Raw genomic sequence first — 13,598 nt, 5'->3', positions numbered from 1 at the left:
CTGGGTTATTTCTACCTTCTGGCTATTATAAATAAGGCTGCTATGAGCAAAGTGGAGCATGTGTCCTTATTACCAGTTGGAACATCTTCTGGGTATATACCTAGAAGAGGTATTGCTGGATCTTCCGGTAGTACTATGTCCAGTTTTCTGAGGAACCACCAGACTGATTTCCAGAGTGATTTTACAAGCTTGCAATCCCACCAGCAATGGAGGAGTGTTCCTGCTTTGTTCTTAACAAAACAAAGTTTGTCTTGTCAGACCCTGGTCACAGTTGGACATTATGAGCAAGCTTTGATTGTAAAAGACTTCTGCTGACAGCGAGAGTTAAATGGTGACAGCAGTTAGCCCTTCCAGACTAAAACAGAGAAATGTTTGTAAGGGGAACACCTTCCTTTGTGGTTTCTAAGCTGTATCGAAGAATTTGTCTGAGATGTGGGCCCAGGTTTTCTACTTTTGCCAGCAATGAAACGGCCCCACTCTTCTGGTTCTGAAGCAATCTGGCTACTTTCTGCTTTCTGACTGTTTTTGTTGTTGTTATTGATGGTTTTGTTTGTTTGGTTTGTTTGTTTGTTTGCTTATATTCATCATATAGAGAATTAGGCTTCACAAAGATAATTTCTTTCAAATAAATCATGTATTTTAATTAAATTCCCTCAGTTTCATCTTCTTATTCTGCACTTCTTCTGAAACCCCTTCCTTCCTCAAGCCTCCCTCATACTCTCACATTGTGTGTATATGATTATATAAGAATTCTAACTCCCACAAATCAAACATGCATTATTTGTTTTTCTGTGTATTGCTTTTTTGCTCAATATGATATCCCCAATTGTATAAATATTCTAGCCTACAACATAATCTCATTCTTTTATGGCCAGATAATATTCCAATATATATTTCCCACTTGTCTATATTGATGGCTACCTAGGCTTATCCCATAATGTAAGTATTCGTAATAGTGCTTCAATAAGCTTAACTCTATCTGTCATGTTGAGTTAAGAGTCCTTTGAGTACATACCCAGGATCAGTAGAGTTGTGTCATATGCTAGTTGTAAGAGAAAACACTCACCTTTGTTCCATGGGGGATAGACCAATCTGTATTTCTACCGGTAGCGCATAACAGTTTCCTGTTCACCTTCTCACCAGCATTTGTTATTCTGTTTTCAGTTGGCAGCCATTCTGTCTGGGGTGAGCTGAAAACTGCATGTTGATTTCATTTACATTTTCCTGATGCCTTGTAATATTGAGCACGTGTTTCCTGTTTCTTGGCCATTTGTACTTCATCTTTGGAGAAATGTCTGTTTATCAGATCATTTGTTGATTAGGACATTTGCTTTCTCCCTATTTTAGTTCTTCGTATGTTCTAGGTATCAACCCTCTGGCATACAACTCATGACAATTCTCTTTTACTTGTTTTCTCATGTTTCCATAGCTTTGCCTACCCCCACCCCCTGCACATAATAATTGTTTCCTTATCTATGCAAACGTTTTTGAAGTGTGTACAGTCACATCCATCAGTTCTTGCTATTGTTTTTCAAGCTTTTAGGAGGACAACTTTACTTAGGAGTTTCTCCACGGTTCCTGTCACAATTCTTGAGTCCAGATCTTACACTAAGGTCTTTGATCCATGTCAATATGATTTTTGTACAGTGAGAAAAGAAGATCTAGCTCCTTTTTTTTTGAGAAATAATATTCAATTTGCCCAACATCATTTGTTGAAAAGGCTGTCTTTTCTCCAGTGTATGTTTTTTGACATCTGACTACATATCTTATTTGTTAGGCCTTTTTACTAGAGCCAAAAGTCCATTCAAAAAAAAAATTCGTGCTTGGTATGGTGGCATACACCTGTATGCACAACCCATGGGAAGCTGAAGAAGATTCAGTCTAAAACCAGCCTTGCTGTACAGTAAGATGCTGTCAAAAACAATAAAACAAAAGCATAACAAAAAAATCACATTTATCTAGATATAATTCAGGTTCTTCATTTGGGATCATATTATATAGTATTTTCCATAGTAGGCCCTTATAGTTAAATTAGTAGTTCCAATAAAGACCCTTTTCCTAAATCACTATTGAAATAAATGATAATAACATGCCAGCTATCTTCTTATCGAACTAGTTATATATAGAGTGAGTAAACTCTACCACACATAACAACACACTCCAGCAGAATTTAAATACAGAATGATGGTATCTTCCTTAGCATCAGTTCTAAATAAACTTAAAAGTGCTATTAACTATATAATAAAATTTTTGTTCTCCACAGAAAGCCAGAACCATATAATTATAATACAGATTTATCCATCCTACAAAAGAAATATCATTCATGTGTGTGTGTGTGTGTGTGTGTGTGTGTGTGAAAATACTAATTCTTCACTAATTTTGTTTTATGAGAATAAAGTACATTATCTCTCCCTTCCTTTTCCTTCATCTAAGTCCTCTCTACACATCTCCTTGTTCTCTTTAAAACTCACGGCCTTTTTTTATTAGTTGTTGTTACACATACACACACGCAAATAGACACATATATGTACACATACACACATACACATACACACACATACACATACACACATATACACATACACACACATACACACACATACACATATACACACACACACACACACACACACACACACACATACATATACCCTGTGTAGGTCTGGATAACGTTACTTTATGCATGTTTTTATGGATGACCAGTTGTCACCAATTGGACAGCCAATTGGCATGCTCTTCTCTGAAGAGCTATTTCTTGAACTCTCATCATTTCTCAGTGGCCAGAGTATTTTTTGTTTGTTTGTTTGTTTTTCTGTAGAGCTGAGGCCACAGAGCTTTCCTTGGTCTATGTTGCATAAGCCTTGGAAAAGAATTAATTTGTTCAAGGACTCCCACTCTATGCTCCAGTAATGGACACATTTGAGAGAGCCAATCATGCCTCACACTATTGCTGTTTTAAGGCCTTATCTCCATTCGGAACACAAGGTCTCAGTCACTGAAAGACTAGAAATCCTCTTTTCCTCTTTTTTTCCCTGTACTTTGTGCAGCCAGTTCCTATGTGCAGCAGCTCTGCTCTGTCGGAATATCTCTCGAATGCCCAGCACCACAACTTGTTAACATTGAGATTCTTGGCTCAATTTAATAGAATAGTCTCCTAACTTTACAGCTTCAGGTCTTCCCATCCTGTGATTTATTTTTTCCTGCTGCCTTTAGATTAATCTCATATCATCGCTGCTTTGCATAAAACACTTTGCTGGCTTTCCATTGCCTTCAGGATATAGTCGGCATAGCTTATCACAGTTTGCAAAGGCCTTGTAAACTTGTTTCCACAATTACCTCTTCAACCCCTCTTAATTCTTCGGCCTTTGTTCAACCTGTCCTGGACTACTGCAAATTCTCTACAGCAGGGTTTTCTCCACTGTTTACATGTCTTCACACTTATGTTTCCCTGGGCCTAGGACTCATTCTTCCTTGCTCCCCACAAAATAGGAGACTTTAACTGTAAATATAAGGTTGGCAGTGTCCCATTACTGGGACAAAGCACAGACACATTCGACTTTAAAGGAAGAAAGACATTGACTCCCAGTTTGAGCATTTCCCATCTATGTTTGCTCAGTCCAGCTGCTTGGTGTTGCTGACCACACACCGCCCTGTTAAAAAGGAGTAATCAGACAGATCTGTTCATATGATAGGATTGCGAAGCCCAGGAGAGGAGAGGTATTATGTGGGCACATACCCAATCACCTCACTTTCTTTCCCTAGGGGCTTACCTTCTAAATGATGCACTATAGCCTCAAAGCATGCAAGGCTGGAAATCAAACCCTTCTGACACATCTAAGACCCAAGTGACAAGAAATGTCTAATCTAAGTAGACTATGATAAAATAAAAATGTTTACCGTACACACTGTAGCAACCAAACAATGATTAGAATCTGCCGGTAAGAAGTACTGAAGGAATTAATATAGAGTACTAAGAAAATTAAAATTAAAAAAGAAAAGAAAACAAGAGACGGGTCCTTAATATCAAAAATCTCCTCCCTAAATGCAACGAATCGATGATAATTGAGTTTAAAAGGACTAAGCAGGTCAATCAGGCTGGATTCAACAAGAACTCACTGTATGTTACAACAGAGGTCAGTTTGATGCTAAAATACAAACACAACAAAAGTATGAAAAGTGTTAATACTCTGAAAGCCCTTCAGCTTGTGCAAGCAAGAGCTGTCACCACATTTTGGTCTGGTTTGGATGATGTCTTAGCAGCTCAAGAAAACTCACATAAACCTGAGTTTTGAGCCCAGACAAAGGATGATACTGAGGGAAGGGATTGCCTCGTCCTACAGAATGACTGACAAAGCAAATATACAAAGCTAGTATAGAGTTCTCAGAATCTGTCTTTAATAACGCTTTTCACTTAACCTTTGACCTCCAGAAAGAGCTGAACTTGAGTTGTCTTTCTCTTAGTTTCACTTGGTTGGCATGTGCAGCTGTCTTCAGTAGTGCTTTTTAGGAAGCTAGTGAAATTTATTCATATATTTCATTTCTAGAAACTGAAATGAACTGATCCAAAGTGAAACATACACAAAATTAATAACTGAAATGAAAATATTCAAGACAAGGATAATTAATTAAGGTACATATGGAATCTTTGCAACCACAAAAAAAGAAAAAAAAACCAAAACATTATTATAGCCAAACCAACCATGTGCCAAAGAACAGAGCTTCAACATATGAGAGAAATGGAATTATAGAATTTAGAGAAACAAAAAAAGTCCATATTTAGGTATTTATTTATTTATTATATTTATTATATTTATTTATTTATTTATTTATTTATTTATTTATTTATTTTCTAGTTTCTTAAGACAAGGTTTCTCTGTATAGCTCTGGATGTCTTGGAACTACAAACTAGGCTGGTCTTAAATTCAGATATTTACCTCCTAGGATAGATAGATAGATAGATAGATAGATAGATAGATAGATAGATAGATAGATAGATAGACAGATAGATATCCTAGGAGATATATATCTCCTAGGAGCTGGGATTAAAAGTATGTACCACCACACCCAACTCATATTTGGGTTTTTTTAATGCACATCACCTAATAACTGACTGAGTAACATTGAAAAATAATGTTTATAAGAGCTAAACAACACAGCCCACTATATAAATTATGATGGAGGTAGATTCCAGATGTCAGCGACCACCAGTACCAGCACAGGACACAGGACACAGGACACTACAGGACACTACAGGACACTATAAAAGCTTTTGCAGGGAGATAAGGTAGCAGAGGATGCGCCTGGAGGGTACACAATATCTCTGGAAAAAACAAACAAAAGGCAGGTCTTATAGGAAGATGCTCTTAAAATTCCATGGTATTAAGGAAATCAAAAACATGGCAGAACCTGCCCTATCCTGCCACTGCCCTGCCCACCTAGGCCTGGCCTGTAGCATGGAGCCATAGCTGCTTCTGCTATCCATGCTGCTTACCCTGCTGTGGGGAGAAAACCATGAGCTACAGAGCTGCCCACAGGCTGCAGACATAATGGTCTTGCCAAGGGTCAGGAGGCATTGCAGCAGCCTGGAGCTCCTGCAGGCACTCTCCACAACACGTGGATTCTGATCAGCAGCAGGATGGCCGAGATGAAAACCAGTTCATTTTCTGGATTGAGTCTCCTCAAGGGACTTCCATGGTCTGTGCTGCCCCAGGAAACAAGGTGAATGACCGTTGTCTTTGTCACTGAGGGAGACCTTGATAACGTCAGTGTTCCCCACGTTGATGTCCTGGAAGCCATGTTGAGGTCCGGAAAGCTTTAGGTGTCTTCAGATGCCTAGATATCTGCCCCATAACATACAAAAAAAAAAGTAAAGTAGGAAGGAATGAATGATAAACCTAAAAGTAAAAGCTCAAAGTAAAATGTCTAGGAGAACGTACAGAGGACAATCCTCGTGACAGTGGCCTAGACAGAGATCTTAGGTAGAATGCAAAGTACAAACTACAATAGGCAAAAAGGCAAAGTGGACTTTCTGAGATCCTAAGTCCTGTTCTTTAGAGGATACCAATAAGAATATTAAAAGGCAAACCAAAGAAATACAGAAAATATATATAGGGTACATATTAGATCTAACGTATAGATCTAATATATAGATCTAATATTCAAGATCTAATAAATATATAGATCTAATATTCAAGATCTTGGTATCTAAAATATGTAAGTAATTTTTACATTTAAATTATTACATACAACCCAACCAAAATTGGGCAAAATATTTCAATATTCAGATAAAATATGTCATAGAATTTTATAAATGGCCAACAGAGTCTAGTTATGAGAATGAAAGGAGATATAATTACATATCCACTAGAATAGTAAAAATATAAAAAAAGACAATACTTGAGCTGTAGAACATGATATGCTTTGACGGGAGACACCTTAAAATAAATACAATGATTTGGAGGGAAATTTGTTTGTATGACCCATTTTCTCATGTTTATAATCACAAATGCACGGCATCATGGTTGCACGTGAATAATTTCAACTCAATTTTATGGTGTATTAGTTGCTTGGTATTTTATTTTGTAACTGAATGATACTTTATGTAATTTAGCTTATTCTGTTACACATTTCTAGTTTCCCACTCTTACAGACAAACCAGTAGTATGTGTGCGGAAACACGTACCCACACATATATTTGTAATTATTTTATAAAGATGCATTTCTGGATGTAGAAATGGGTCAAAAAAGTGTACATGTAAAATATATATATTTAAGTTTGAAATATATCAATTAACATCACTATTGATTTGAATTTCCAGTTTATACTTCTGAAATTAGTGTGTGAATACTAATTTATTTCTAAACATTTTAATTCTTGGGGAAAACTTGTTACCAAATTGTTATAACCTAAAAACAAAATCTGACAATTAAACTATTAAGCAATTTTTATTTTTTTCTACTATTGAAATTAATTGCCCTTATAGTTATTGATTATACTCAGATTTTATCATTTAGTACCTAATTCTTTGTTGGCATTTGCCTTTATTTCTGATAAACAACACCTGTTTGTTTATTACTGTCTTCAACACATATCTGTATTATGAGTTTAAAAATTTATTCTCCAGGTAAGAAATTGTGTGCGTGCGTGTATGTGTGTGTGTGTGTGTGTGTGTGTGTGGTATGTGTGTTTGTCTGCTATAGCAATATATTGCAAATTTATGAACTATAATTTATCTTTTTCATTCTCTGTTTCTAATGTGATTCATAAAAATATTTCTTAACTCTAATTAAATTGAATTTTCTTCTAGGTATATATTTCCAATTACTTATAATTTTCTTCATTGCATCTTAAATATCAACAATATAAACTGATTCTCAATCTCAAGTAGATTTTAAAATAATTTCTTGCCTAGCTTTAATATTTTATATCAATAGCAGTGTCTCATAATCTGAAATCTTTATATAGTACTAGTATTATTACTTTTAGTTTTAATGGTTTTAGTATGTGTGTTTATCTTCAAAACATAAATTTGTAGTGCATTACTGACACGGTATTTACCATATAGCTATATAATAGTATAACTGAACTCTGACATTTACAGAGTTCTAAGTTTCCTCTGTTACAGACAAATCAGAAAAGAATTAAAATGTAAGAAATACATAAAACAAATATCAATTATTAAACTCTACTAAAAATCAATTAAAATTTACTTAAGGTATCTATATACACTGCTTCAATTATTTCAACCTTAGAATTATGCTTTAATTTCAAAAATACTTTTGTGATGTGTCTTATTGAGAGTATGTTTATAGCAATTGCTCTTTTATCTAAATGCAGTTCAGTAAGTTGAATTCGGACTAATCAATATTTGTGAAAGTAGTTCTGAAAATGGCCTGTCAAGCTTATTTTAAGAAATTTATATTATTCAGTAATGCTGTTGACAGAAATAAATTTCACAATATAATAAATGTATTTATTTTGTATCATGCTAATTTTTCTTATTGTTATAAAACTTTTGTTATAACTGCATCTTCCCCATCCTAGATATATGAGCTAAAATAATAAGAGTAGCATTTTTTTTTAATTCTTTAATTTTTTTTTTTTTACAGTCTAGTCTTTTTTCCCCCTCCAGGTCTACCCTCTAACTGTTCCACTTCCCATACCTCCTTCCTACCTCTGCCAGCCACCCATCTCCAAAAGGATGTCCCAACCTCCACCCCCACCTCCCCCACCCTCCCAACAGACCTCTCCACTCCCTGAGGCCTCAAGTCTCTTGAGGGTTACGTGTATCTTCTCTCACTTAGTCAAAACCTGGCAGTCCTGTGCTGTATATACTACACTTCAAAAATCATCTACCTTGATGACTTTAAATTTCAGTTTTAAAAACTGTGAAGGAGAAATCCTTATGTATTTTTTCTATACCCTATGGCTCGAAATTAACTTTGATATTCAAATCTATAATGATGGTGGCCTGAATATTTTGTGTGTTCATCTTCCTGTCGATTGGTACAGTTTTGTCAATTCTATTGTTTGTATGGATTTCTAGGCATAGACATAATTAGCATGTGCTATGTAAAGTACATGGCCCAATGGATAACTGGTTTCCCAGGGCCATTATCATCACTTGAGTCATTATAGCTTCTTTTGAGATATAGCTTCTTTTGAATGTATGTAGTCCCATCTGTTGTCCACTCTTCTCTAGTGCATTGCCTTTGAGATCCATCTTTTTTGATGCATCATTTATTTTTGTGTGCCCTATATCTCTCATGATCATTGCTTTATAGTGTAAATATATATATATATATATATATATATATATATATATATATATGTAGCTTTAGTGACAGGTATGGGGATTGATTCCAGTTTGAGGTCTTATGAGTAGCAAGTAATTGCTTCTGTAAAGAAAAGAAAGGAGCAGCGCTGTTACTGCAGTCACAGTGTTCTCTCAAGCCTGTGCCATCCCTGTAAGAAACACAGTGGTGGGGAGGAAGGATGGGCAATGCTTGCCTCACATAAGCAAGTTTCCTCAGCCAAGACTTACTGGATTCTGATGGAGATTTGCCCAAAAATTAAAAAGCTATTTTAATACAATATGTCCATATGAAGGAAAAGTTCTCAACAGCTTACTGTAGATGTTAACCAGTTTGAATATAAGCCCCAAAGCCTGTTGTCGAGACTTTTACTAGCTCTATTGATCACAGAGGGCGATATCCCTAGACATGCGGGGGGGGGGGGGGTCCATTCACCAGAACTGCCGTCCTCTTAGGCACCCAACTCTGTTTCTTTGCTTTGAATTTTAAGAATTCTATTGTGTGTGAGATATGCGCTGCTTTGCTTAGTCTATGCCAGACAGTCGAGGTTCTCCACTTTTCCAATCCTGAATTGGTCACCTTGTTGGTCCTGATAGTTACCGCCTGTTAGGTTTGAAACCCAAGACACGTGGCTGAGGTGTTAATGTACCATATCAAAACAGTGGCTGGCTGCCAGCTTCTCCCATCATTCTTCAGTCCTTACCTCCCTTCTGGCTGGCATACTCCTCCCCATAACCTAAACTTTTACAAACCAGGGGTTGGGCTGCCTTCTCCTAGCTGCCCATCCCTATATAATCCAGCCATTTCTTCTACTTTCTTGGTCACTCTTTTGGCCCAGTCTATTGCTCTTGGTCCGAAGCTGCTCTCCTCTCTTCCCCTCCCCCACCCCCTGCCCCCCTCCCCTAAATGGCTTACGTAGGCACTCCGGACTCTGGAAAGTCCCTGTCTCTGGCTATGCTCCCATTGTATGCTTCATCATACCTAGGAACTGCAATGTCCTTTCCTTTTTATTTCTTTTTTCATTCTCCGCTTCCATTATTCACACTTAATAGTCAAGAACATCTAAGTACAGAGATAAAATAACTGCCCCAAGATAATGCAGATAATATGTGAACCTTTTTGTACAATCACAGATCTGGCTGCAAACAAACCCCGTACCTTTGTGCTCTAACTTGGTTTCATACTTATGCCCCTGTCTCTGTCCTAACATGTCTTTTTCACCTTCTCTTTCCCCAACCATGCAGGCCCGTAACCAAGGTGTAGACTAAGAAGTGGAGTCATGCTTCACACGGCTATACCATGCTGGCAGCCATTCCTGGGTCTGGCTGTGGTGTTACTCTTAATGGGATCCACCATTGGCTGTCCTGCTCGCTGTGAGTGCTCCGCCCAGAACAAATCCGTTAGCTGCCACAGGAGACGCTTGCTGGCGATCCCAGAAGGCATTCCCATTGAGACCAAAATCTTGGACCTGAGCAAAAATCGACTAAAGGGCATAAACCCCGAAGAGTTCATCTCATATCCGCTGTTGGAGGAGATAGACTTGAGCGACAACATTATCGCCAATGTGGAGCCTGGGGCATTTAGCAATCTCTTTAACCTGCGTTCCCTCCGCCTAAAAGGCAATCGCCTTAAGTTGGTCCCTTTAGGAGTATTCACGGGACTGTCCAACCTCACCAAGCTTGACATTAGTGAGAATAAGATTGTCATTTTGCTGGACTACATGTTCCAGGATCTGCATAACCTGAAGTCTCTAGAAGTGGGGGACAATGATTTGGTTTATATCTCACACAGGGCCTTCAGCGGACTACTAAGTTTGGAGCAGCTCACCCTGGAGAAGTGCAACTTGACAGCGGTACCAACAGAAGCCCTCTCCCATCTCCGCAGCCTCATCACCCTGCATCTGAAGCATCTCAATATTAACAATATGCCTGTGTATGCCTTTAAAAGATTGTTCCACCTGAAAAACCTAGAGATCGACTATTGGCCTTTGTTGGATTTGATGCCAGCCAATAGCCTCTATGGTCTCAACCTCACGTCCCTTTCGATCACCAACACCAACCTATCCACTGTCCCCTTCCTCGCCTTTAAACACCTTGTATACCTGACCCACCTTAACCTCTCCTACAATCCCATCAGCACTATTGAAGCTGGCATGTTCTCTGACCTGATCCGCCTACAGGAGCTTCATATAGTGGGGGCCCAGCTCCGCACTATTGAGCCTCACTCCTTCCAAGGGCTCCGCTTCCTCCGTGTGCTCAATGTATCTCAGAACCTGCTGGAAACATTGGAAGAGAACGTCTTCTCCTCCCCTAGGGCTTTGGAGGTCCTGAGCATTAACAACAACCCACTAGCCTGTGACTGCCGACTCCTCTGGCTCCTGCAGCGACAGCCCAACCTGCAGTTTGGGGGCCAGCAGCCCATGTGTGCCGGGCCGGACACCATCCGTGAGAGATCATTTAAGGATTTCCATAGCACTGCTCTTTCTTTTTATTTTACCTGTAAAAAACCCAAAATCCGTGAAAAGAAGTTACAGCATCTCCTCGTGGATGAAGGGCAGACGGTCCAGCTGGAGTGCAACGCTGATGGAGACCCACAGCCCATGATTTCCTGGGTGACACCTCGAAGGCGTTTTATCACCACCAAGTCCAACGGAAGGGCCACTGTGTTGGGTGATGGCACCTTGGAAATCCGTTTTGCCCAGGATCAAGACAGTGGGATGTATGTTTGCATCGCGAGCAACGCTGCTGGGAATGATACCTTCACAGCATCTCTCACTGTGAAGGGATTCACGTCAGACCGCTTCCTTTACGCAAACAGGACCCCTATGTACATGACGGACTCCAACGACACCGTTTCCAACGGCACTAACGCCAATACTTTCTCCCTGGACCTTAAAACAATACTGGTATCTACAGCCATGGGCTGTTTCACATTCCTGGGAGTGGTTTTATTTTGTTTTCTCCTTCTTTTTGTGTGGAGCCGAGGGAAAGGCAAGCACAAAAACAGCATTGACCTTGAGTATGTGCCCCGAAAAAACAATGGTGCTGTTGTGGAAGGGGAGGTGGCTGGACCCAGGAGGTTCAACATGAAAATGATCTAAGGGCCCACCACACACTACTGTCTCTGTGGTACTGTTGGTTGTGAGAGTGAGACGTCTGATAGAGTGAATCGATCACAAGGTTATCGGGCAGCTTCCCGCAGCTGCCCTCTGTGTCAAAGCAGGGTCCATGGAAGCAGGAAGACTTCTCATGGAGACTGGCTGATGAGAGGCAGGCAGGCATGTGTCAGAGCCCTTCACACAGTGGGATACTAATTGTTTGCATTGCAAATATTGGCATTCTGGGGATCTCAGTAATGAACCTGAACCTTTGGCTCATGCTGATGGACAATGATCCAACATTTTCTACCACTGCAAAACTAAAAGGAAAAAAAAAATTTAAAAAGAACAACCTACAGTGTAGGATTTACATATTAAAAAGACACATTTGTCTAAAACATACTCTACAGTAAAATTTGTATTTATTATCATTTGTTAAAACCTTGCATCATACAATACTGTTGGTTCAGCACCAAAAAGAGATCAATATATTCTTTTTTTTTTTTTTGAAACATATATGCTGTATATGTTTTAAAGCAATATGAATGAGAGGTTGTGCTTTTAGTTACTCACCAGTATAGATCCAAGTGTGGTCTCACCTTCCTTTTACCCGAAGATAAACCTGAGAATAGATCCCTGGAATACTAGGCAGAGATGTGTTGAGATGTGTATGTCTGATGTAGGATGCCAAGAAACAAGACCCAAGTCAAAACTGCTCAACTCTGTTAACTTCTGTTACTATAAATAAAGGCATGTGCCTAGTTTTGATACAGAATGGAATATTTTTTATACATACGCTACCAACGTGGACCAGTTTACTGTAACAGAAGCCCTTGGTTTCTCCAGAAGGTGGTACGTCGCTAGATGTACCGATAGAATGCAAGGTAGGTGCCACTCTCAAAAGTAATCCATGTAGCTACGGCTTAGTTTTCCCTTTGCCAGTCATTGCTGATGGGTTAACGACCAATGGAAAAAAGAATATTGATTATATAGAATTATTTGACAATATTCACCAATAGCTAATGTCGATAATTCTGTTGTCCAAAAGCTCTCTGAATAAGGAGGCTTCGGAAGTGAATAGGAAGTCGGGAGAGACAAGAGCATCACAGCAGTGAATCAGCCAGCAATCTCTTCCAAATGTGGCAGCTGCCTGCCGGATGGCTACAAATCAAAGGGAACACACAGCACGTGACAGACTAACTTCTATCCAAGTACTGCACACACAGTAGGACCACAGTTAGGCAACTTCAGGATACTTCCCTGCTTCCTGATCAAGACCTTTAGTTTCATATTGAAAACTATATTGCATAGATACAAGGAATACGTTTTGTGTGAAGCAGTGAAAGAAAAACCAATGTAGATCTAAAAAGCAATTTTTTTTTTTAGAAGAGCTAAGCTTATAGTTCTACAAATATGTAATGATGTGCCAATTCTTTTACCTTCTTAGCCTGAGCATATTTGCCCGATTAAGTTGATATTAGTGTTACTAATGCAAACAAAACCAGAAAAAGAAAAGAAAAGAAGAGAAAAGAAATAAAATAGCATTATCATAAGCGACCTGGTTTAAAGAAGCACAATTCCATTTGGCTGAGTCCTGCATAACTTACAAAGCATATATCCACATAGCCTGAAAAATATTGGATGCAGGCTATATTCCTGAAATGACATGTACTTAATCAATATAAGC

At 38.7% G+C, this 13,598-nt stretch overlaps 1 protein-coding gene across 4 annotated transcripts in view; it reads left to right on the top strand.

Moving 5' to 3' along the window:
- The window catches only part of Lingo2 (leucine rich repeat and Ig domain containing 2), a 1,146,745-nt gene extending 1,134,514 nt beyond the window's left edge, over positions 1-12,231 (top strand). For all 4 annotated transcript variants that reach the window (XM_029533363.1, XM_021222170.2, XM_029533362.1 and 1 more), the window contains one exon: positions 10,059-12,231. In XM_029533363.1, the coding sequence (XP_029389223.1) occupies positions 10,094-11,914 (1,821 nt within the window). In that variant the 5' untranslated portion in view covers positions 10,059-10,093 and the 3' untranslated portion in view covers positions 11,915-12,231. The remainder of the gene's footprint in view (positions 1-10,058) is intronic.
- Positions 12,232-13,598: the final 1,367 nt, after the last annotated feature.

Source organism: Mus pahari, chromosome 22 (genome assembly GCF_900095145.1).
Source record: "Mus pahari chromosome 22, PAHARI_EIJ_v1.1, whole genome shotgun sequence".
NCBI lineage: Eukaryota > Metazoa > Chordata > Mammalia > Rodentia > Muridae > Mus > Mus pahari.
The sequence above is the reverse complement of the archived record's forward strand: the minus strand, read 5'-3'. Positions and strand labels throughout refer to the sequence as shown.